Source organism: Sus scrofa, chromosome 12 (genome assembly GCF_054392235.1).
Source record: "Sus scrofa isolate SSC_HxYL_T2T_F1_AM1 chromosome 12, Sscrofa_HxYL_maternal_Yorkshire_Landrace_v2.0, whole genome shotgun sequence".
Classification (NCBI taxonomy): domain Eukaryota; kingdom Metazoa; phylum Chordata; class Mammalia; order Artiodactyla; family Suidae; genus Sus; species Sus scrofa.
Window position 1 is genome coordinate 17,898,122 of NC_139394.1, and position 24,650 is coordinate 17,922,771.

Consider the following 24,650-nt stretch of genomic DNA (forward strand, 5'->3'; position numbering starts at 1 on the left):
ATGTTTTAAATTCTCAAATATATTTTAAAATCTTGATCGTAATAGTATAATTAGTGATCTTTTCTGAAAGGAAGATAAGTAAAATACATTTCATGGAATAGTTATAATCTTTTATGAGTTACGTATATGTTTATTATTCAGCCCAATGTTTTCAGCCCATTAACAGAGCATCTAGACTTGTGGAATAAAAATTAAATTCTTTTATCTTTTACATTTGCTAATTTTCAGTCATAAATAAACCATAGCTTCATGCAGATTTAAATTTTTTTTCCCTTTAAAGGAATATTGGTCAGAATATGAGGATAGAAAATATTTTATTTAATAGTTTGTTAGGTTGGTGTATAACTTATAAATGTTTATTTCAACAGATGATCCACAGCCTCCACGTCTTCTTGACGCAGGCTGTGACATCCAGAGTTTACTCTTGGGTCCCAGGCTGGGTTTTCCAGTTCTGTGAATGACTAGGAGTCCATCCAGGGCTCATGACTGTCATAGTTAGAGGGGCAGGAGTCAAGAGTCCCTCTGGTTCCCCTTTGTGCCGTCAACCCCTCTGGGACCTAAAGTTGCAGGGAGACCCTCCCCTGGCCAAATTTCCAGCATGTGGTCCTGGGCTATGGAAGCCTCTATACAAAAGAGGCCCAGGGTTCTAATTCTGCACAGATGAAGTTATTTGGGTCATATTTGGGATGCACTTGCAGATTTTTAGCCACAAATTGTACCTCATAAAGTGGTACCCCGAGAATGCCCTCCTCCCAGGGTTTTACTTCCATCGGCGCCCTGCGCCCAGAATCCGCGCCCCCAACCACTGGCTTCATATCCCAAGATGCAAAGCGCGGTTGGGCTGCTGGGGAGGGCGGGCCCGAGGGGGAGGACAGCGCTGCCCACTCAGAAAGTTCGTCCTACTTCCTTACTGTCAGACCCTAGAGGGTGGAGTGAACATCAATAACAAAACTTTCTCTTCCCTCTTTTCTGCTACAGTTGGTGGAAATGTCTCCCAGGCTGCCTTGGTGACAAACGATTTCAAGAAGTGTGGCCTTCCTGGGGAGGTGACAGATTGTCAGGTTACCATTCCGTGAATGGTTAGTCCCATCCTGACTCTGCTAGGCGGATTTCTCTTGGTTGCAAGTGACAAAACCCCAACTTAAATGTGTTTACACAGGAAGGGGCACGTTTGGAATTGCAGGGTTGCAGTCAGGGTGAGAGTGTGTTTTGGTTGCAGAAAGGATGGAGCCCGGGACCCTGGGGCTAGAATCCTGTCTGGACCCTGTGCCCTCTTCAGGGAGGCCTATTCTCTTAGATGGGCTGTATCCATGTGATTTCAAACGTTTGGCCTCTGGCCCCACACCCCAAGGCTTTCTGTGAGAAGCTGAGCTGCTCTGCTTAATTCCAATTCAAGATACCCTGGTTGGGGCCTGGGCACACTCTGTCACCTGGAGGGCAGGATCCTGTGAGCGGCAGTCCCACTAAAGCCCCATGGGAGGGAGGAATTCCCTCAAAGGTGGTTCTGTTCCCCGAAGGGACGGGAGGTAGGAGACAGAACTGTCAGCCCTCTCTATCCCATCCTACCCGCTGATCTGCATCACAGGTGTCGCCAGTCCTTCCAGGCCCATCTACAATTTCCCCCTGAAGCAATTGGCAGAATTACTTCAGGGCTAAGCCAATCTGATCAACTATCAACTATATATATACTGCTTTTTAGGACTGCCCCTGTGTCATATGGAAGTTCCCAGGCTAGGGGTTGACGTGGAGCTGCAGCCGCCGGCCTACACCAGAGCCACAGCGCCTCAGGATCTGAGCCACCTTTGCAACCTACACCACAGCTCACGGCAACACCAGATCCTTAACCCACTGAGCGAGGCCAGGATGGAACCTGCATCCTCGTGGATATGAGTCAGGTTCTTTACCGCTGAGCCACAATGGGAACTTCAAAATAAAACAATTAAAAAAAAAAAAAACCAGACTGAGCCAATTTACATGGTTAAGTCCAGGGTATTTCCAGGAGAGTGATGACCTCACAGAACTGGGGTTCCAGAAGGCAGGGATGGCCCAGCACACCCACCTTCTTTAGAACATGGAGCGTGGTGAGCTGGGCGGGGCTAAAGAATAGTCCACGAGAAGGCGGATGTTCCGCCCCAAACGGCCTTGTTCTACTACAGCGTCCTCGGGAAAACCCTGGGCCAGCTGGGACCTGGGGTCAGAGAGGGCTAGGAGAGAGGTAAGCTTTGGGAGGGGAGGTGGCTGCACCTGCCGAACCACTGTCTTTCTCAGGGAACCCTGACAGGGGACCTCGAGGGCAGAGACCAAACTCCCTGCTTTCTGGGGCTCCGTGACACCTGTCTGTGAAGGAACCTACTGAGAGCAGAATAAGGTTGCACGAGATCTACTTACGCTAAAAAATTATTTGTTGTTTGTCTGAAATACTAATGTAAGTGGGCATCCTGTAATTTTATTGGTGAATCTGGCAGCTCTAGGGTGGGAGAGAGAAGCAAAAGATTGCTCGCAAGTTTGGGCTGCTATGGCCGTGAGTCTAGGGGACCGGCATCAGGGGAGCCCTCTTGTCCAAGCAGAAGCTGCCGTGCTTGGAGGAACCCTTAGGGACATACACTTAGTTTCTGCACCCACAGCATGTGGAAGCTCCCGGGCCAGGACTGAATCTGAGCTGCACCTGCAGCAACTCTGGATCCTTAACTCACACACCACAGCAGGAACTCTCACCTAGTCTAAGGGGAAACACACACACACACACACACACACACACACACCCTAGTGATAAAAATAGCCTCATTCTTTGCTTTCATTGCATTGACCCTTTTGAAGAATAGAGGCCAGTTATTCTATAGATTTCCCCTCAGTTTGGCTTTGTCTGATGTTTCCTCAAGATTAGATACAGGTTACGCATTCCTGGCCAGAATACTGCCTAAGTGATGTGTGTCCTTCTCAGGGTATCGCATCTGGAGTGGCATAAGCTCTCTGTCCCTATTTAGAGGTGTTAATTTTGGTTACAAGGTCAAAATACTGTCTGGTGTCTCCACGTATTGTTATGAACTGTGGTGTAGGTCAAAGATGCAGCTTGGATCCTGTGTTGCTGTGGCTGTGGTGTAGGCCAGCAGCTCTAACTCTGATTTGACCCCTAGCCTGGAAACTTCCATAGGCCAAAGTGCAGCCCTAAACAGCAAAAAAAAAAAAAAAAAAAAAAAAGACAGACAGAAAGAAAAAAGACAAAGAAAGTAGCTTAGAGGCTGCCAGAGGCTGGAGAGAGGTGCAATAGGAAGTGGCTGCTCATGGAGATCTGATGGAGGTGTAATTTCTTTGGGGTTTGATGAAAATGTTCTCATGCTGACTATGGTGAGAGTTGCATAGTTCTGTGAAAAAGTCTACACTTTAAATGAATTAATTGTATAGTAGGTGAATTATATGTCATGAATTCTATCTCAGTAAAGCTGTTACCAGAAAAAAAGCTGTTCCAGATTTGGCCAGCAGGTGCCCCTTGAGCTGGCTCTCGTGTCCATTTGACATGCCCCAATCCATACTTTGAGCATTTCCTTACTTTCTGGCATAAGATAATTGAGACTTATCTTAGGATCTCTTCCTACTCCAGCCTGGGAATTGGCCATTTTCCCAGGACTTCTGGTTCCCATTCGGAGGCGCGGAATGTGATACCAAGGTCTGAGCATTTGTTATGTCCTTTAATCATCACAATAACTCTATTAAATAAGTATGAGCACATCTTCCTATTACAAAGGAGACCTAGGGAGGTTTAGTATGTTGCCCAAGGTTACACAGCAGCCCAGCCTTTGAAGTCCAGAGTCCCTGTTCTTCACTCTTCCTACACACACAGACACACACACAGACACACAGACACACACACACACACAGGGTGAAAGTGAAGGTTATTTCTACAACTAAATTACTCTTACTTGCTTTATGTCTTGCACCTTTGAGTGGAAAAAAAATGATAGAACGTATGGGAGTTCCCACTGTGGCCCAGTGGTAATGAACCCGACTAGTATCCATGGGGATGTGTGTTCAGTTCCTGGCCTTGTTCAGTGGACTAAGTTTCCAGCATTGCTGTGGGTTGTGGTGTAGGTTGCACATGCGGCTGAGGTCCTAAGTTGCTGTGGCTGTGGTGTAGACTGGCAGCTGCTGCTCGGATTCAACCCCTAGCCTGGGAACCTCCATACACCCAATCCCCTATGAATAACTCAAGGCAGGGTATGCCCTTCAGGAAAGTCACAAGACACGTGTGGGAGTTCGGGGTTGGGGAAGATCACTGTCCAGCGGCTTAGCCCTTCTTCTGAAAGCACATACTCAAATCCTGCTGAAGTACAGTTCTCATCAACCTCCCTTACCATCCTCATTCCCCCCCCACCCCCGTACCCAAAGGCTCCCCCTGGCTGGGTGCCCATCACAAGAGTGAGAAGAGCTAAAAGGGGGTGGAGACAAGATTGGTGGTTTTGTTTGTTTGTTTGTTTTCCACACCTTCAGCCTATGGAAGTTCCCAGGCCAGAAACTGAATCCAAGCCACAGCTACAGCAACACTGGATCCTTTAACCCACTGTGCTGGACTGGGGATCGGACTTGCACCTCTGCAGTGACCCAAACCACTGCAGTGGGAATCTTTTCTTTTTCTTCTCTGGTTTTTTTCACAGAATAATTTGTTGATTTTATTAGAAAAAGTATATTTAAGTATGCATCATAAAATGTTGAGGTACCTTAAAGGTATAAAGACACAATATAGATATCTTTTAAACCAACAGAAAAAACAAAGGGAACACAGAAAGCTTAATTAATCCACCAGAAGTTTGAAGAGTGGAGGCAGAGGGGGAAAAGGGGCAAGGAAATTGGTTGGTGAGCAGAACCTAAACGAAGTGAAAACCCGCTGCGCCCCAGCGGGAACTCCTGGTCTTGGTTTTCCACTGCTGAATCTGGGCAATGGGTGTGTAGAGGCTCATGATACTATTTTTTTTTTTTTTTGGTAAACATTTAACATTGTCTGCAACAACAAAAGTATTCTAAAATAACACGAGAGGAAAGAGACTGGAAGCAGCCAGGTGGGGAGCAGTGAGTGAGCAAGGACCCTTGGCTGCTTTCTCCAGATTTCTCAGGCCCTCAGAGAAGAGCTGTGAGGTCCCACCTGTGAGGCCACAGGCCCTGCAAACCCCTCCCCGGCCCACCCTCCACTGCGTCTCCCACCTCCGAGCATGACCCGCCCGCTGCTCATCTCCTTGGTCAGCTGCCTGGTTGCTGTCAGTCAAGCCAGCCTCATCAACCGCTGTGACCTGGCCAAGGTGCTGCACCAGGAGGACCTGGATGGCTTTGAGGGCTACTCCCTGAGCGATTGTGAGTGGATTTCCTCAGCCCGCCCCCCCCTTGCTCCTCCTCCCCCCCCAGCCATGCCCTCGGGGGGCCATCCTTCTTTTTCTCTTATTGGTTGTTCAAAGTCAGGTTCCAAAAGCAGCCCTCTCCAAGAAGCCTTTCCCCCACCTCCCTGCTCATTCAGCCATTGGTTTTTTGTTTGTTTTTCTTTTTAGGGCCACACCCACAGCATATGGAGATTCCCAGGCTAGGGGCTGAATCTGGAGCTGTAGCTGCCAGCCTAGGCCACAGCCACAGCAACGCCAGATCCTAGCCGCATTTTCGACCTACGCCACGGCTCATGGTAACGCTGGATCCTTAACCCACTGATCGAGGCCAGGGATTGAATCTGCCTCTTCATGGATGCTGGTCAGATTCATTAACCGCTGAGCCACGATGGGAACTCCTCATTCAACGATTGTGAACTGAGCACTTCCGTCCCAGGAACTGGTTTGGGCACTGGGGATACAGACATCCATACAGCCCCTTCCCTCGTGTGTTCACATCCTAGGTGAAGGGACAGCAAGAGCCAGGCACGCAGATGTGGGAAGTGCTTCCTGGTAGTGAGAAATGCTGTGCAGAAGGATAAAGCAGGGAGAGCATGAGTGACCATATTCTAGAAGGGGAAGGCCCCTCTAAGGAGAGGACATTGAGTAAAGGATTTGGTCCCCCAAACATCTGGGGGAAGAGCATTCCAGGCAAAGGGACCAGCCAGTGTAAAGGCTTCATCCTTCTCCGTGGCAGACCTTTCTCCTTTTGGGCCAGAATGTGTGCACCTCTGTCTGACAGCACTCTCTCCCTTCACCTTGCTTCGTGGGCTTTTTAGGTCCATATCTTCATTCTTGTACTAAAGGCACCTTGAAGGCAGCATCTGCTTTTGACCCAGCTAAGCGTCCCTCACTGGGCTTTGCACCGTTTCTGGCGTACAGTAGTGGATCACGAAGTGCGGAAAGCATGGATGGACAGAGAGACAATGAATGGTTGGGTGGGTGGATGGCCTGGCGATGAGAGGAGAAGCTAGTGGGTGTTTCTAGCCCACTCGCCCCATCTAGCCTCTTAGGTCTTGTTCCTCTCTTCTGATTCCTGTCTCCCTTTCTCCTCCGTCTCCCTTCTCCCTCAGCTTGGTCCCTTCTAAAAGCCGTCTTCTCCCTGTCCTAAGGGCTGTGCCTGGCTTTCGTGGAAAGTGAATTCAATATAACAAAGGTAAATGAAAATACAGACGGCAGCTTTGACTATGGCATCTTCCAGATCAACAGCCACTACTGGTGCAACGATTACCGGAGTCACACGGAGAACATTTGCCAAGTAGAATGTGAAGGTCTGGCTGGGGCCCCGTGGGTGGCGAGGAACCAGGGAATCCCTTTATTGAACAGAGGGTCTGACTCATGTCCCAACCACCACAGGAGGCTGTGTGGTGTGCTCGCAGTGCCCAGAAAGGCTCTGCAGTCAGTGGCAGCAGAGCAGCGACAGGAGCCAGTACATATTGCAGGCGTATTCTATACCCAGCACTTTATATGCAGAGGTCATTTCACCCAACTTGCCACGCAATAGAAACTAGTATGACCCACTTTACAGATGAGCAAACAGGCTCCTAGAACCAGTGCTGAATGCCAAACTGCTGAAGGCTCTGAGGATTCGGCTCTCACTGCCAAGGTATACTGTCTTTGGCTAACGGTCTGAGCAAAGGCCAAGTGCAAAACCCCAGTCTTAGAGCTAATCCAGGAGGCTCCAGGGCCAGGGCTCTGTCCCTCATCTCCTCCTTTGCACCCTGACTAATGGCTCTGGGTGCTTCACCTGAAGAGCCTTCCTCCGTAGGCAGGACTTCCCCTTGGTCTCTGGGCTGCCTGTTTTGGCGTTTCCTTTCCCTAGAAACCTCCACACTTGGACGAACCACCGTGTACTCTGGCTAGGAAGTATGGCAGTAAAGAGGCCTGGATCTCAGCTTTCTGCCCCCCTGCTCCCACCCTCAGCTACCCTTCACCTCCGGCAGCCGCTGGGAGGGAGACCCTGCCTCCTCTGGAAGTTCTCAGCCTCTGGGTGGCATGCGCCTGTGCAGGGTGAGCCAGCCTTTGGGACGGTTCTCTGTGTTCTCATGAGTATCCTCTTTCTCCCTTTCAGAACTGCTGAGCCCCAATCTTCTCTCAATCATCAACTGTGCAAAAAAGATTGTGTCCGGAGCAGGAGGGATGAAGAACTGGTGAGGGGGACACGGTGGGACTAAGTTAGTGGTTAGAGTCTTAAGAAAGACAAGGTGATGGAGAGAGTGACAGGAGGCCAGGCCTAGACTGTCTGCATTCTAGAAAAATGTAGGATGGTGGCAGGGCTTGGAACTCTGACTTGGAAGACCTGGAATCTGGCTCTTCCTCTGCCATGGTGTTAAACCGACTCTCTTCTTTGGAATAACAGAACGATTTGAGCTAGCCGAGGGTGGTTTATTCTGAGAGGACAAGGTGTCCTTCTGAGCCCTCAGAAGGGGTGCAAATGGGCCCGAGGAAGAGGAGGGAAGCAGCTTTCCCTGGCAGGTTTCTGCTTTCCTTGGTGCATTGGCTTCACTACTCCCTCTGAAGACCAGCTTTCTCTGCTCTATGGTCCCCATGACAATGTCTGCCCTGAATCCATGGATCTAACATGCTAAGCAACCATAGAGCCTGGCGAGGCTCAGTCCCAGTCCAAGTGCCTGGGACAGAGAATTTAATGGGCTCAGCCTGGACCCCATGTACCGGCTGCGTTCAATTAGCCACAGGCATGGGAGCAATTAAACAATATAAACATGGCTGCCTGGGGGCCTTTCTCTCCACGATCAGCAGCAACAACTTCTATAGCAAGCGTGTGGCTCATCAGCTGGGCAGACACCCCGTGTCAGTTTCCCAAGGGTGGCTGTTGGGATGGTTGTTTACCTTTTCTGAGCTTCAACGTGTATATAAATAATAGACGTGGCCGCCTCTACGGGAAACTGAGACTGGGAGGAGTTAAGTGCCTCCCAGAAAAACACCGTGCAAAAAAGGGACATTGACGACTATTTGGGCTGATGCTTTCTGGACGGAAAGTTGATGCTGGAAGCTGGGATATTTTTTATTTTAATTTTTTTAGAGTAATTCTCAGTCTCATAAGACAGTGCTCTCTGCCTTCAGAAGGAGTTGGGGATTTGAAAATGTGGACACACACTGTATGGGAGAGGAGGGCAACCGCCATGGATAAAGGAAATTTAAAGGAAGAATCAGGGAGTTCCCGTTGTGGATTGGCAGGTTAAGAACCCGACTAGATCCATGAGGATGTGGGTTCGATCCCTGGCCTTGCTCCATGGGTTAAGGACCCCGTGTTGCCATGAGCTGTGACCTAGGTTGCGGATGCAGCCTGGATCCAGGTTTGCTGTGACTGCGGGCGTAGGCTGGCAGCTGCAGCTCTGCAGCTCTGATTTGACCCGTCGCCCTGGAACTTCCATATGCCGCAGGTGCGGCCCTGAAAAGAAAAGCAAGAAGAAGAAAATAAAGGAAGAATCAGAGGGGCCACAGGAGCGCAGATTAGAGATCGGGGAATGGAGGGGATTCTGCGCGTTGCTCTGCGTGGTAGACTCACTGATCACTGATCGCTGGGCCATGGGTGTGAAGAAGCAGCTACTAAGTAGGAAGCAAGAACCAATCTTCTTTCTCTCCACAGGGTAAAGTGGAGGTTGCACTGTGCAGGCCGGCCACTCTCCTACTGGATGACAGGGTGCCACTTGGGATGAGAAAGGGGGCAGAGGCCTGTGGTGGAGTCGTTCCAGAATGCCTCTCCTCACTTGGGAATTCTTCATTTCTTCTTCCTCTTGCCTCCACTTCCTGTTATTTTCTTCCCTTCCCATTTACAAATAAAACTGACCAGAGCCCCAGAAATAAGTGGTTTTCTAGGGCTTCCTCCTTGTTCCCATCCAAGCTCAGGCCCCTGGCCCCTGGCTGCCATTTACAAACCAAAAAGACCACAATGAAGAAGTTTCTATATTTTTGGAATTATTAAAGCCTTCCTTGTGCAAAGAGTGTGTTAATTTCTTCATTATTGGAGTTCCCATTGTGGCACACAGTGGAAGAGTATCCAACTAGCATCCATGAGGATGCAGGTTCGATCCCTGGCCTCGCCCAGTGGGTCAGGGATCTGGTGTTGCTGTGAGCTGTGGTGTAGGTTGCAGAAGTGGCTTGGATCCTGAGTTGCTGTGGCTGTGGCATAGGCTGGCAGCTGTAGCTCTGATTCCACCCCTAGCCTGGGAACTTCTATATGCTGTGGGTGTGGCCCTAAAAAGCCAAAAACAAACAAACAAACAAAAAACTTCATTATTAAGTCCACTTATATTTGAGTACCTCATAGAGGGGGGGTGTGCTAGGTACTAAAAGAAGGATGATAAAACAGAACTATACTTTTTTTTTTTTATTTTCCCACTGTACAGCAAGGGGGTCAGGTTATCCTTACATGTATACATTACAATTACATTTTTTCCCCTACCCTTTCTTCTGTTGCAACATGAGTATCTAGACAAAGTTCTCAATGCTATTCAGCAGGATCTCCTTGTAAATCTATTCTAAGTTGTGTCTGAAAAGCCCAAGCTCCCGATCCCCCCCACTCCCTCCCCCTCCCATCAGGCAGCCACAAGTCTCTTCTCCAAGTCTATGATTTTCTTTTCTGAGGAGATGTTCATTTGTGCTGGATATTAGATTCCAGTTATAAGTGATATCATATGGTATTTGTCTTTGTCTTTCTGGTTCATTTCACTCAGTATGAGATTCTCTAGTTCCATCCATGTTGCTGCAAATGGCATTATGTCATTCTTTTTTATGGCTGAGTAGTATTCCATTGTGTATATATACCACATCTTCCAAATCCAATCATCTGTCGATGGACATTTGGCAGAACTATTCTTCATGAGGTGTTTGCAAACCAGCTGAAGATGCAGAGACATCCGCAAATAATGGATACAATGAACAAATGCGTGTGTACAATGAATACAATGGATGATGAAATGGACAATAAAATATGTAATTATTGGTTTGAAACAGTACCAGGATCCAAGTAATTCCTCCAAAACCAACTATTTTTGACAGGCAGGGATACTCCCCACCATAGTAACCAGGACGGCTAAAGCTGACGGTGAGGCTCACAAGTAGGTAATGGGGAGGCTTAGGGCCTGATCTACTGAGGTGGGGAAAGTAGTAGCGGGGAGGGTGGAGAAATGACGCCAGGCGCTAACGAAACTAGCTTATTTTGTTTTGTTTTTGTTTTTACGGCCGCACCTGCGGCATACGGACGTTCCCAGGCTAGGGGTCGAATTGGAGCTACAGCTGTTGGCCTACGCCACAGCCACAGCAACTCGGGATCCGAGCCGCTTCTGTGACCCACACCACTGCTCGTGCAACTTTGGATCCTTAACCCGCTGAGAGAGGCCAGGGATCGAACCTGCATCTTCATTGCTCCTAGTCAGGTTCATTAACTGCTTAGTCACAATGGCAACTCCCAGAGACTAGCTTTTTATGGATTTCATACTAGACCGTTGATGGCTTTAATGAGTTATACTTTAATTTGCGTGTTTAAAACTCATGAAAACATAAGTCAAAGGATTGTGGTCATTTCCCATATAGCGTCCGGGAAGCTATTTTTTTTTTTTCTTTTTTAAGCGCTGATTGAGAATGATTTATTAAGGCCCAATGAGTATGTTTTTAATTTTCAAATAGTCCATATCTCCTTCAGAATTAATGCACATGAGTAAAGGTCCAAGTTCCTTTCTTTCCTTTCCACTATAAAATGCTCTGTATTTTGTACAAAGTCTGTGCAATCACTTTTCTGCCAGCTGGTTCCCCAGACTCTTTCCATTTGGGGCACTTGTTGAGCCTGCCCTTTGCTCAAATGGTGACCACGTGCTGCCTTCCTCCTTCCTAGATAACCATTCTCCTTCCAGACAGCTCTCTCTTAAACACACTCCTGACTTTCCCATGCCTGCTTCGTGACTGTGACTTTATTGGTTACTTCTTACAACAAATTAGTAAGTGTACTGAACTGTTAAACAGGTATCATCTAATATGGCAGCATCTATGGGGATGACCCTCGAGAATCAGGTATCCAGTCTTGTACTGACACACTCAACCCATTTGCTACAGAAGGGTCCTCAGATATTTAATATGAAGATGATCCGTTACTCACTCGGTAGGTTTGCTTTCTTTCCATTTTCTTCAATTCTACATTACAGTTGTGGCTAATGAGAGCTGGATAATCCAGCTCTCAAGAGAAATTTGGAATCGCTAGACCTATTAGGGTATCCTGGCAATTTGTGACAGCTGACTGTTTCTCATCTATCTTGTGATACAAAAGAGTCACTCTCTTAGAGTAACCACTGCATTTCCTTTGTAAAAAAGGTAATTTATTGGCTTTTCTCACAATTACCACCCATGCAGCGCAAAAGCAGGAAATCCCCTTTTATAAAAGGTAAGAGCATACAAAGATCACATTTAAAAAAAAAAATCCTTCATGGGAATGCGTCCTAAGTTAATAATCAATTATACGGACAAAGTTTTATGTACATAAATTTTTTTGCAACATTATTTATAATAGTGAAAATTAGACATAGTCTAAGTAGTCAACGAGACAGGAATGGTTAAACTGAATTGTATCCATTAAGTGGAATATTATACAGTCATTGAAATTATATTTTTGAAATATTTTTAATGCCATAGGAAAATGTGGCAATTCTGAGTGGAAAAAACAAACCAGTTATAAAATTGTATGATCTCAATTGTATAAAAAGGTATATCATATACATATAGGCATACACGGGGGAAAAGCTGTTCATGGTGGTTACTTCTGGTTTGCGATATCAGTATTTTTTCTGTTTTATACATTTATGCATTTTTCAAGTTTTCTACAATGACTATGTATAATAAAACGGAAAAACACAGGTTATTAAAAAATTCTTCTGATGAACTGATAATTAGAATGTACTTGGGTATTATATGGAAACAATACCACTGTGCTCATCTTCTGTAACTTTTATAGAGCACATATTCTTCCGGTAATAAGCTTACATTCCCTGCTTGTTTTATACATGTTATAACACTTTAACATAAAAGGAAATATTGTGATTAGATCATTGTTTGTTTCATAATCCAAAGGAATACTGGCTTTGACATCTAGGTTTTTCTATTTCCTAGAAGTTTTTTTTTTTTTTTTTTAATCTTTTTGCCATTTCTTGGGTCGCTCCTGTGGCATATGGAGGTTCCCAGGCTAGGGGTCTAATCAGAGCTGTAGCTGCCGGCCTAGGCCAGAGCCACAGCAATGCGGGATCCGAGCCGCGTCTGTGACCTACACCACAGCTCACGGCAACGCCGGATCCTTAACCCACTGAGCAAGGGCAGGGATTGAACCTGCAACCTCATGGTTCCTAGTCGGATTCATTAACCACTGCACCACGACGGGAACTCCTACCCTCCTATCTTTTTAAGGCAAACTGCATAGATACATTACATGCATGCTTTCTAAAAATGTAATTCTAATTTACAGGGTTCCTACATAAGGAAAAAAATGGAGTTAGAATAGTTTAAAAACAGTCTATAGGCTTATCCATCACAAGCATGAAATGTATCCTTTAAAAATTAAAAAAGGGAAGCCTGTATGTAAATGATGTTGTGGATTCAATCAGAATTTATTCTGACTTGCACCAAACCACACAAAATCTTTTGAAGACTAGTTAGGGCAGTGTAAACGGACACTCCAGAGTCTGTTTATGAATTCCATTGTAAGATCACCACTTTCTACTTTCAAAAGGAAGGGGGATCAGGATGAAGTTTGTCACAGAAGCTAATTTTCAATATGTATCAAGTCTTGTTGGGTCTAGGAAGACAACTGCCATGGGTTAGTGTTTATTAAGTACATGAGTGTATTTTTCCTCTCTCTCTCATCCCCCACCTTGCCCTGGCTTTGGGGTAGCGGGAGGCTGCTCATACCTCCAAAGATGATGGCTGTGTCTCATCTTAGTTTCCTTTCTAAACCACGGAGTGGTCATTGCTATGAACTCCAGCCAAGATGGTGTGGCTGAGGGAGGAAGCTGAGCGGGCTGACCCTTCTGTGGGGCCACTGGTGTTTTCACTGCACTGACAGCAGAGGATCTGCCTGAAGGTGGCGCTCATCTCCTTGTCCCGGTAGGCATAGATGTTGGAGTTCATGGCAGAGTTGAACTCTGTCCGCAGGAAGAAAAATTTCTCATAGGCCAGAACGTCACCCTGTGGACAGCACACGTTGAGAAGTAACAAGACCAGTCCAGGAATCCAGCAGATGATAAAGGCACCGAGAACAATGACCACTGTCTTGAGAAGACTCATCATGGTATCCTGGTTCCTGCAGGGGCTAGACCTTTGCCGAGACATTCTCATAGTCCTCTGGCAAACACAGCCAAAGATATGAGCCTAGAGAACCACCATGATGACAAAGGCCACCAAGTTGAAAATGGCCCAGGAGACCAAGTAGGAGTCACTGCAGAGGGGCACCATGTTGGAACAGTTTTCAATATCACAGATGCAGTTCCAACCCCCAGTGGGTATTGCCCCCATAACAGTGGCCATGGTCCCGATGGCCACGATCACCACCACCACCCACTGGTTGCTCATCCGAGTGTGGAGCTGCATGCAGAAAACTGTAATGTGCTTCTCAATTGCAGAGGTGAGTAAGTCGGCCATGGATGCTGTCAGGCTGGTGTCAATGAGGCCCTGACACAGGAGCCATGTGCTGACAGTCAGTCTCCAAGTGTTGGGTCCTCTGTTGAACATTAAATATAAGTAGGCCAACCCAGCAGAGAAGTCTGCAGCAGGAGTTCCCGTCTGAGGTGCAGCAGAAATCTGACTAGGAAGCACAAGGTGGTGGGTTCGATCCCTGACCTTGCTCAGTGGGTTAATGATCCAGCATTGCCGTGAGCTGTGGTGTAGGTTGCAGACAGATCTGGCTGTGCTGTGGTTCTGGTGTAGGCCGGCAGCTGTAGCTCTGATTCAACCCCTAGCCTAGGAACCTCCCTATGCCACGCAGGTGGCCTTGCACCCCTAAAAACCAAGGAAAAAAAAAAAAGTCTGCCCCAGCCAGATTCACCATTAAGTAATAAATAGGAAAATGGAAGCGGCGGTTGACATAGATTGTCACCATGACCAGTAGGTTGGCCAACATGATGAAGATATGGTGATTCCAAGTCCCATCACCAACTTGCTCACTGTGTCCCATTCTGTGGCAAGCTAAAAAGAAAGCGATGGATTCATTGTAGAAGCACTGTGGTTCATTCACGGCCGTGAACCAGGGCTGTGAAATGACAGAGGTGGATGTGGAGGCAGCAGCTGTGGCAAGTCTGGAGTGGTGGGCAGTGGCCAGGCCCCCAGCACTAAGGCGCCGGACACAGGAGTTGGGTTCACGTGGTTGCTGATCAGATCGCCCTCATGCTAGGGGCAACCGTATGTGTCACTTGGGCGGGTCCGGGCCGCAGACACAGAACTCAGTGTGGGCCCTGGGGGTACCAGAGAGCCGAAGGCCCAGGTGGCTGCAGCAACTTCCCTCCCGGGGCTCTGTCAACTGATTGGTTGGGGAGACACACACACCCACCCACAGCCGGCACAGACGTACGCGTACTCACACGCACACGCACGCGCAGCCACAAAGCCCAAACTGCAGTGGGACAGCGCACTCTGAGCTCGCCCTTGGGCAGTGGCCGCTGGCTCCACGCCCAGGGGGGCACTGTTTACCCGCACGGGGTCAGGAAAGCTAAATTTTTAAAGTTCATTTAAAAATTTTTTCTTGGAATTCCCGTCGTGGCTCAGTGGTTAACGAATCCGAGTAGGAACCAGGAGGTGGCAGGTTCGATCCCTGGCCTCGCTCAGTGGATTAAGGATCTGGTGTTGCCTTGAGCTGTGGTGTGGGTTGCAGACACAGTTTGGATCCCGCGTTGCTGTGGCTGTGGCTTAGGCCAGTGGCTACTGCTCCGATTAGACCCCTAGCCTGGGAACCTCCTTGTGCCACGGGTGTGGCCCTGGAGAAGACCAAAAAAGAAAAAAATTCTTTTTCTTATTAAAGTATAGTTGATTTACAATGTGTCAATTTCTGCTGAATAGCATAGTGACCCAGTCATACACACGTGGATATATACATGTTCTTTTTCTCATGATTTTCCATCATGTTCTATCACATGTGATTGGATATAGTTCCCTGTGCTACACCTCATTTGCTTATTCATTGCTTATTCATTCTAAATGTAATAGTTTGCATCTTCTGTTGTGAGTAGTTGCTAGTAATTTGGTCTTTTCTGGGAGTCTGAAGATGAAGCCAGCTGTTATAAAGATTTTGTTTTTTTTTGGTCCTTTAAGGCCGCACCCGTGCCATATGGAAGTTCCCAGCCTAGGAGTCTGATCAGAAATACAGCTGCCCGAGTTCCCGTCGTGGCGCAGTGGTTAACGAATCAGACTAGGAACCATGAGGTTGTGGGTTCGGTCCCTGCCCTTGCTCAGTGGGTTAAGGATCCGGCGTTGCCGTGAGCTGTGGTGTAGGTTGCAGATGCGGCTTGGATCCCGCGTTGCTGTGGCTTTGGCGTAGGCCGGCGGCTACAGCTCTGATTTGACCCCTAGCCCGGGAACCTTCATATGCCGCGGAAGCGGCCCAAAAAAAGGCAAAAAGACAAAAAAAAAAAAAAAAAAAAAAAAAAAAATTACAGCTGCCGGCCTACGCCACAGCCACAGCAAAGCCAGATTCGAGCGGCATCTGTGACCTATACCACAGCTCACGGCAACGCCTGGTGCTTAAGCCACTGAGTGAGGCCAGGAATCGAACCCGCAATTTTGTGGTTCCTTGTCGGGTTCATTTCCGCTGTGCCACAAGGGGAACTCCTGCTATAAAGATTTGATCCTGTAAATTCACCTTTTGAATTCTACCCTGAAAATGCACTTGAAGAGAAACACTAAATTACAAGGCCTAGGGATGGTGGGCCTGCGGGTGATAAACTGGAGGCAGAGATCCGCCCAAAGCGGGAGGAGAAAAGAAGAGGTCTGAGCCCCACCCTCCCTTTCACCTCAACCAAGATGGCCCCGCCCCCTCCCTGCCCCATTTTAAAAAAGCGCGGGAGCGCCTTGCGCAGGCGCAGTGTCGCTTGCTCCTGAGCCGCGCTTGCGCAGTGACGGTAGAATGGCGGCCTTGCGTTCTTTTGAGGTACCTACTCGGAATGACAGAACCTTGCCTGTGTGGGAGCTGAGCTTTGGACCCACGGCCGAGGACCTGCAAGTGAGCCGGCTGGGGGGGCGGGAGGGATGGAGGAAGTCGCCCCCGCCCCAATAACTGGGACCCGGGGAGTCCTGCCTCAACACTTCAGGCGCCTGTAGTCTCCGCTGAGAGGAATCTTAGTTTTCCAGGGGACCTGAGCAGTCTGCTCGCCCCGGAGAGTTGAGGGATAGCTCCCAACAGCCAGCACATTGTCTACTAATGCTTCTCGAAGTTTAGGATTTCAGAAGCAGACTTGTTCATGAAATGAGAAGCGTTTGGAGTTGCAGGTTCCCTACAGTTGCCTGTGGTGAAGGGTTGGGGGAACTTAAGGAAACGGGCAGTTTTGTTTCCTGGGCGTGAAATTTCCTGCACTTACTTAGCGTGGGACCAGCCTACAGCCTCCTCTGTTCACAGTTTTCTCCCAATTTGGCCTTTTATATTCGGCCCAAGTCTTCCCAGATGCTGTGGTGGCAAGTCCTGGGTTCTATGCCATCATCAAGTTTTAGTCAGCAAGGGACGCCCACAGAGCCCAGAAGGCATGTGACCAGAAGCAGCTTTTTCAGAAATCTCCAGTGAGGGTCCAAATGTGGAATTCCTCGCTCCACTGGGACGAAGTGCTGACTTTAAAAATAATAGGCCAGCATTTGTACAGCACTCTAATTACAGGATGCTTTCAGGTGCACTCCTCCACTGATTCCCCTGGTTCCCCATTTCTATTTATTTATTTATTTATTTATTCATTCATTCATTTATTGTTTTAGGGTCGCAGCCGCGGCATATGGAATTTTCCAGGCTAGTGGTCTAATCAGAGCTGTAGCCTCTGGCCTGTGCCACAGCAACGCCAGATCTGAGCCGTGTGTGCAACCTACACCACAGCTCAGGGCAAATTATGCCACTGAGTGAGGCCAGGAATGGAACCTGTAACCTCATGGTTCCTAGTGGGGTTTGTTAACCACTGAGCCATGAAAGGAACTCCCTCTTTTTTCTTCTGTTTTAAGATGGAGAAACTTGAACTCAGGATGGTTAAGTGACTTAGGGTTCATGATAATAAATGTGGAAGCTAGAGGTCTAACCCAAACTTAACTGCTGTTAAACACCATGTGATTTTTATCTGCCCCTTAATTTGACATTTTCACATGAGTCTTGCTTATGTTTATTTTTATGTGAATTTTAAACGTGTGAGCTTGATAAACCCTTTTGTCAGTTGTAACATAAATGATGCATCATCACCCCATCACTCTCAAACTGCCTACTCAGAACTCCCTTCAGTGGAGTTCTTCCATGGTACAGTGGGTTAAGGATCCGACATTGTCACTTCAGTGGCTTGGATCACTGCTGTGGCATGGGTTTGATCCCTGGCTTGGGAACTTCATATGTCACAGGCAAGGCCAAAAAAAAAAAAAAGGTTAGCTACTCAGAACTCCCTTTAATTCCTGGAAAATGGTTAAAATATTCTTTAATGCATTGTAGAAATCTTATTCCATATAAACATGCCATCCAGTTTTACTTTCCCAGATCCCTAGAGTTACATTTCATTATGTGCCTCCATTCAGCCACCATTCCTTTCTCAGGGACTGTTTGAATTTCTCTGTATAAGTGAGTGAGGCTTATGTGTCCCAAACACTTTGCTTTATAATTGTATGGCTTCTCTGATTGGCTTCTGGATCTGGCTACTTCCTACTGACCTTGCTGCCATTTCTTATGCATATTTCTTTCCTCACTAATTTAACCTTGATGCAATCTGAGAATTTTCCTCAGATGTGATTCAAGGGCCCTGGAAATGATGCAGAGAAGTACTGACTTAAAAATAATAAATAACATTTAATTAGGGCTTACTTGAATTCATTACTTAAAATGTCCCGTTTAATCTTCACAACTACTCTATGACATTGGTATTGATAATTCTCAGGTGTATGCAAAATAAGTCTGTGTCAGGTTGTGATATTTTTAGGTCTCATGTCTTTAGGTTTGTCTTGGCACCAGACATAAGGCAGTTCCACATAACACTCTTGCCCTAAACAGCTCCAGATGCCAAGAATTGGCAAATTACTATTTTGGTCTCAATGGATGGTCAAAAAGGATCATCAAGGTAAACCCTCTAGATTTTCTTTGACTAAACAGACTCCTTTTAACATTGAAATCCTAGACTTTAGAGAGAAGACTAGAACTGGGCTGTGGGGAGGAGATGTGAGAGGCCCCCAAGTGAAAGCCTCTGAGCATTGGCCTGTCACCTAGAATCAGTGATGATCTCAGTGACATGGATATGGTGGTGTCCATAATTTTCTCCAGTATTTGTATGGTATATAATAAAAAATAGTTGTGCATCTATAGTAATTCATTTGCAAGTCCTACTTGATTTTGAAGCTATAGGACATCTCAACTATTAACTGGGATTGCTGGAGTTTAGTTTTTATTTCTAATAGGAAAATATTTTGAAGTCTAGCCTTTAATTCAAAATCTGAACAGCTTCAGGAACTTTCTGACCTTAAAGAAAGGGAAAATGAAGATATCGAAGTAAAGGCTGAAGTTCTTCTGTGCTTTAGAGGTGGTGTTGCCATCCTATGAGTGCAGAAGTACTGGAGTTGGCAGGAACCTTTGGATAAGCTAGAGGAAGGTCTGTTTTCCCATATGTATGGAGGGCTGGGGGGGTGGGGATTTCTCTTTTTTCCTTTCTTTCTAAAACATCTTTTCAGATACATCATCACCCTTGATAAGCAAATAAAGCCCTGGGCAGAGTTTTTCTGCCTTGCAACATAGGCAATACCTGACAGAACCTTTAACTTTAGAAATTTAGAGTTGACTGCCTGCCGAGAAGATTAGGAGGCAGGAAATTTTTCCCCCATTTTTGGTTAATTAATTTGTTTAGTGTTAAAATAGTCCTTCAAATACAGATGTCTGTGACCTTTAGTTATTCCAACAAAATCATCATCTAAAGACTTAAATAAACTCTTGTGTAAATTTTTAGTCCTTTGCCTCCTCTAGAAGGGCCTCAATGGAAAAAGTCAAGTGCAGATCTATAGAAATGGTATTCCAATTGGTACTGAGTTTTTCCCTAAAATCTGTGGCAGTGGGGCTTAAGGTTTTAAGTCAGAGGCAGGCCTGTTAGTGAATGGAGTGGAGGAGGCTCCACCATCCACCTGAGTGGCTGATGCTTGGGGAGAGGCCAGATCATCTGCACTAGCACTAAATCTACCTCACTGTGCTGAATCCAGCCCTTTATGCACAGAAGAGCAGGGTCTATAGCATTGTAGCTACAGTGTATTCCTTTGAAATCTGTGAGTAATGCGAGATTTGTGCCACGTTCTTGGCTTGCATCTCCCGTTTAGTACTTTAGGAACTTCCAGAATAGATCTGAGCAATGAAAATGTGCCCTGACAGGATATACCTGCAACCAAACCCTTATTTTGTGCCTGCTCTTAATCGCTAAGATAATAATCCAAGAGTCACAGGTGCATTTTTATTTTTAAGTATGTAACATAGAAATAGTTATTCAGAAGGCACTTTAAATCCATTTGTTTTGGTTGGATTTAGGGCCCTTATCATTCCTTATATGAAAAGGAAGATAACGCAGAAGGTTGCTATTCAGAAGGCTATGACAGATGCATTCCAGAAGCTGCTGACTGTGGTTTTAGGTAAGACTTTTTTGATTGTCCTTGAAGTACGTCAGTTTTACTGAGCAAATAAACTTATTTGGAAAGGTAATTGGATGAAAATGGTTGTTTAAAACACTACATATTCTTTCATTCACCAGATGTTTTCACAGCAGTGGTCTCAAATTTGTTTCTCGTAGCATTTGTAAGAAAAATGACAGCAAATATTACTATCTCTAGTGTTTAGATATAGAATGACTTGCCTCAGTTCATACAGAAATTATTTGATCCAGTTCGTCTTTCTCAGTTGCTTGCTTATTATGTGGAATAGTATAGTGATCATAGCCTTGGACATCTATGTTTGAGTCCTGTCTTTGTCCTTAGATTTTTTTTTTAATTTTTAAGTTTTTTATTAAAGTATAGTTGATTTACAATGTTGTGCCAATTCTTAGATTTTTAAAAAATGCCATTTTAGGTTTTGTAGCCAGAGAGACTTGAAGGTATTTAATATCTCTATGCTGCAATTTCTTTATCTACAAAATAGAATTAGTAATTTAGCTTACCTCATTGGGGTATATTGTAAGAGTAAATGAGATGATGAATGTAAAAAGCTTAGAACTATGTCTGGAACATGGTAGGCAGAATATATATATATATATATATATATATTTAAGGCCACAACTGCAGCATATGGAAATTCCCAGGCTAGGGGTTGAGTCAGAGCTATAGCTGCTGGCCTATGACACAGCCACAGCAAGAGGGGATCCAAGCCACATCTGCGACCTATAACATAGCTCATGGCAACACTGGATCCTTGACCCACTGAGTGAGGCCAGGGATCAAACCCACGTCCTCATGGATACTAGTCAGTTTTACTGTGCCCCAACAGTAACTCCCAAAAATGTATTGACTATTATTATTATCATTGATGTTTTCCCATTGAAGAGTTTATTAGACTATGTTTTTGGAATCAGTTTAGTTTCAGTTTTCATTTCTGATGTATTGGGTGAACATGATTCTTACGTAATAATTAGTTACACTTTTGTGAGCCTTGAAAGTGATCCTGCTATTGAATAGTGTTGATTGTGTTCCCTATGGAGTTAAACAGTGGGAGAATATCACAGGCTGTGCTCAAAGGAAACTTTAGGATTGGTAGATTCCCAGAACAGAACTGCTTCCCTGATTCCCTAGAGACTGAGAAATCCTAGCTAAGTTGTCAGACACCTCATTTGCTTGTTAAGAGTTGACTGTGGATTGGTCTCAGTCTTCCAGCCCGGACAGTCCTTCCAGTGAAGGTTGACTTCCCTGGTCATCAGGCAGAATCTCCATCAGCTGTCAACTCTGAGTAACAACCTTTAAGAACCAAACTAAATGTCTGGGTTGTTTTCCTGTCCTTCATATGCTAACATACTCCCTTCTATGCACTTAAAACTCCTTCGACCAAAAGCCTTGTAGCTGTAGTTTGCCTTGAGGGAAGCTGTATTTTCCAAAAGGTGCATGAACCAGTTTCTTCTTCTAGAGTGTTCAAATGTTCCCTCTGTCTCTCCAAAGCTGTGTTCATGGTGGAATTTTTATCCCGGGGAGTAGATACTTGCCTTGCTTCTAATATGAAGTATCTATTATAGTTCCCTGTGGCACGGGTTTGATTCTTGACCTGGGAATTTCTATATGCTACAAGGACAGCCAAAAAAAAAATTATAGCCCAATGGTATCTATCCCAGGTTTGCACTCACTTTGACCCCTACTTAACGCTTTACTAGTCGTATTATGATTGAATGTATTTGTTTCTACAGCTTTTACTTCCTTTGTCATTATTCCTTAGCTCTTATTTCTAAGATCATAAAGGTTTTTGAAGCAGAGTTGATACATCTTATATATTTTTTCATAAATAGTTGTGACAAAAACTGAAGTGTTGCATGAGGGAACTTCTAGGAAAATGGTATTTATTACTTTTAGAAACCAAAAAGATGGGAGTTCCCATCGTGGCTCAGTAACGAATCCGACGAGGAGCCATGAGGTTGCAGGTTTGATCCCTGGCCTCCCTCAGTGGGTTAAGGATCCAGCGTGGCCGTGAGCTGTGGTGTAGGTTGCAGACGTGGCTCAGATCCTGTGTTGCTGTGACTCTGGCGTAGGCCGGCGGCTATAGCTCCGATTAGACCCCTATCCTGGGAACCTCCATATGCCGTGGGTGCGGCCCTAGAAAAACACACACACACACAAAAATCAAAAAGATGTGTAATTATTGAGTGCTACCACTGTATACAGGAAGTTTTAAAATAAGAAAATTTCTGCATTGATCCTTGTTAACTTTATTTCAGAAAGTGGTAAAATAGCTGTGGTATATGGACCCTGTGAAGAGGTCACAGGTGCGAGAACCAAAGAGGAACTATGGGATTTAATTTAAGTATGTGGATATAAAAAGTCAAGGGATGCAGAGCCAGTGTAGCCACAATTCAAAACAACCAGCAGGATTTAGAAGACTTTGCATGACTACTCTGCTCTATCATTCCATAGGAAAGCATGAAACTCTGAAACTGCTTTTGAGGCAGGAAATTTATTTATTTATTTATTTATTTTTGTCTTTTTGCTATTTCTTTGGGCCGCTTCTGCGACATATGGAGGTTCCCAGGCTAGGGGCTGAATCGGAGCTGTAGCCACCGGCCTACGCCACAGCCACAGCAACGCGTGATCCGAGCCGCGTCTGCAACCTACACCACAGCTCACGGCAACGCCGGATCCTTAACCCACTGAGCAAGGGCAGGGACTGAACCCACAACCTCATGGTTCCTAGTCGGATTCCTTAACCACTGCGCCACGACGGGAACTCCATGAGGCAGGAAATTTAAAGGGCTTTTCCTGAAGTCCTGAGCCTTGGCTCTGACTCCTTCTTTGAAATTTGGAGAACAGGACTGAGGGCCTTCAGTGTACGTCTACAGTCGTGGGCATAGGAGAAGACACAGGCCTTTTAGAACTCCCCCAAACAGAATTCCAGGGATTTGGGAACAAAGTAACTATGGCTTTGAGTGTGATTATGCTCCAGTGTTGGAAAACCATTAATGCCTTTCAAATAAGGTGTACTACCCAGATCGTAGTAACTTATATGTATCGTGTGTGAAATATTTTGCTGAAGAACCTTCTGTAAGCCAATTATATGGATGCCCTAAATTAGAAATTAAATTGACGGAGTTCCCGTTGTGGCGCAGTGGTTAACGAATCCGACTAGGAACCATGAGGTTGAGGGTTCGGTCCCTGCCCTTGCTCAGTGGCTTAAGGATCCGGCGTTGCCGTGAGCTGTGGTGTAGGTCGCAGATGCGGCTCGGATCCCGCGTTGCTGTGGCTCTGGTGTAGGCCGGTGGCTACAGCTCCGATTCAACCCCTAGCCTGGGAACCTCCATATGCTTCGGGAGCGGCCCAAGAAATAGCAACAACAACAACAAAAAAGACAAAAGACAAAAAGAGAAAAAAAAAAAGAAAGAAATTAAATTGACAAAGTAATTTTTTTTTTTTTTTGTCTTTTTGCCTTTTCTTGAGCCGCTCCCATGGCAAATGGAGGTTCCCAGGCTAGGGGTCCAATCGGAGCTGCAGCCTCTGGCCTACACCAGAGCCACAGCAACGCGGGATCCGAGACACGTCTGTGACCCACACCACAGCTCACGGCAACGCTGGATCCTTAACCCACTGAGCAAGGCCAGGGATCGACCCCCAACCTCATGGATCCTAGTTGAATTCGTTAACCACTGCTCCACGACGGGAACTCCGACAAAATAATTACTAAAAGAAAATATTAATGTATTACATATAAAATTTATCTTTTTTTTTTTTTTTTTTTTTTTTTTTTTGCTTTTTAGGGCCATTATGGAAGTTCCCAGGATAAGGGTTCAATCGACACTACAGCTGCCAGCCTACACCACAGCCACAGCAACACAGGATCCAAGCCATGTCTGTGATCTACACCCCAGCTCATGGCAACGTCAGATCCTTAACCCACTGAGCAAGGCCAAGGATTAAAACCAAATCCTCATGGATCCTAGTCGGGTTCATTACCACTGAGCCACAACGGGAACTCCCGGGATTTTTCTTTTTTAAAGGAGCAAGAGTGTGTTTCATTTCCTTGAGAACTTAATGTGCAACTAGGTTTCTGATTATTTAACTCACCCCAATGTTGCAAAGTTTGTTCTGAAGCAAAGAAAGTAGAGAAAGAAAAGGTGGCTATGTTCTGAAAAATGTAAACATTTTGAAGGTTTTTCCTGTGCAAAATAATTAACTCAGTTTAAATCAAATCAGTTAAGGAACTTCAAACATATCCGGTTTGGGCTTTAAGAAATGTAAAATGGGAGAGGAAAGGATTTAGTTCTGATGCTAAAGATCGAAAAACCTGATTATAATAACAGATCCATTTCTAAATGAGGCCAATCTTAGAATCAATTCCATTTTAAAACCGTTATGTGTGTGGAGTTCCTGCTGTGGCTC

General features: G+C 45.8%; 2 protein-coding genes and 1 pseudogene across 18 annotated transcripts in view; 2 read left to right on the forward strand and 1 right to left on the reverse strand.

The window, feature by feature from the left end:
- Nucleotides 1-2,066: 2,066 nt before the first annotated feature.
- On the forward strand, nucleotides 2,067-9,365 carry LYZL6 (lysozyme like 6). Its single transcript, XM_021066320.2, has 5 exons — nucleotides 2,067-2,215; nucleotides 5,097-5,340; nucleotides 6,515-6,673; nucleotides 7,474-7,552; nucleotides 9,013-9,365. Exons 2-5 carry the CDS (start codon nucleotides 5,202-5,204, stop codon nucleotides 9,080-9,082), a joined length of 447 nt encoding a protein of 148 aa, XP_020921979.1. The 5' UTR covers nucleotides 2,067-2,215; nucleotides 5,097-5,201; the 3' UTR covers nucleotides 9,083-9,365.
- Nucleotides 9,366-13,352: 3,987 nt separating this feature from the next.
- LOC100738755 (lysophosphatidic acid receptor 1-like) lies at nucleotides 13,353-16,195 on the reverse strand (annotated as a pseudogene).
- A 308-nt stretch (nucleotides 16,196-16,503) lies between these two features.
- LOC100626147 (leucine-rich repeat-containing protein 37A2) overlaps nucleotides 16,504-24,650 on the forward strand; it is a 49,709-nt gene continuing 41,562 nt past the window's right edge. For 15 of the 17 annotated variants that reach the window (XM_084984178.1, XM_084984195.1, XM_084984181.1 and 12 more), the window contains exons 1-2: nucleotides 16,504-16,611; nucleotides 20,122-20,222. In XM_084984178.1, coding sequence (XP_084840304.1) covers nucleotides 20,141-20,222 — 82 coding nt within the window. In that variant the 5' untranslated portion in view covers nucleotides 16,504-16,611; nucleotides 20,122-20,140. The remainder of the gene's footprint in view (nucleotides 16,612-20,121; nucleotides 20,223-24,650) is intronic. The other 2 variants (XM_084984186.1, XM_084984187.1) reach the window with 1 other exon arrangement.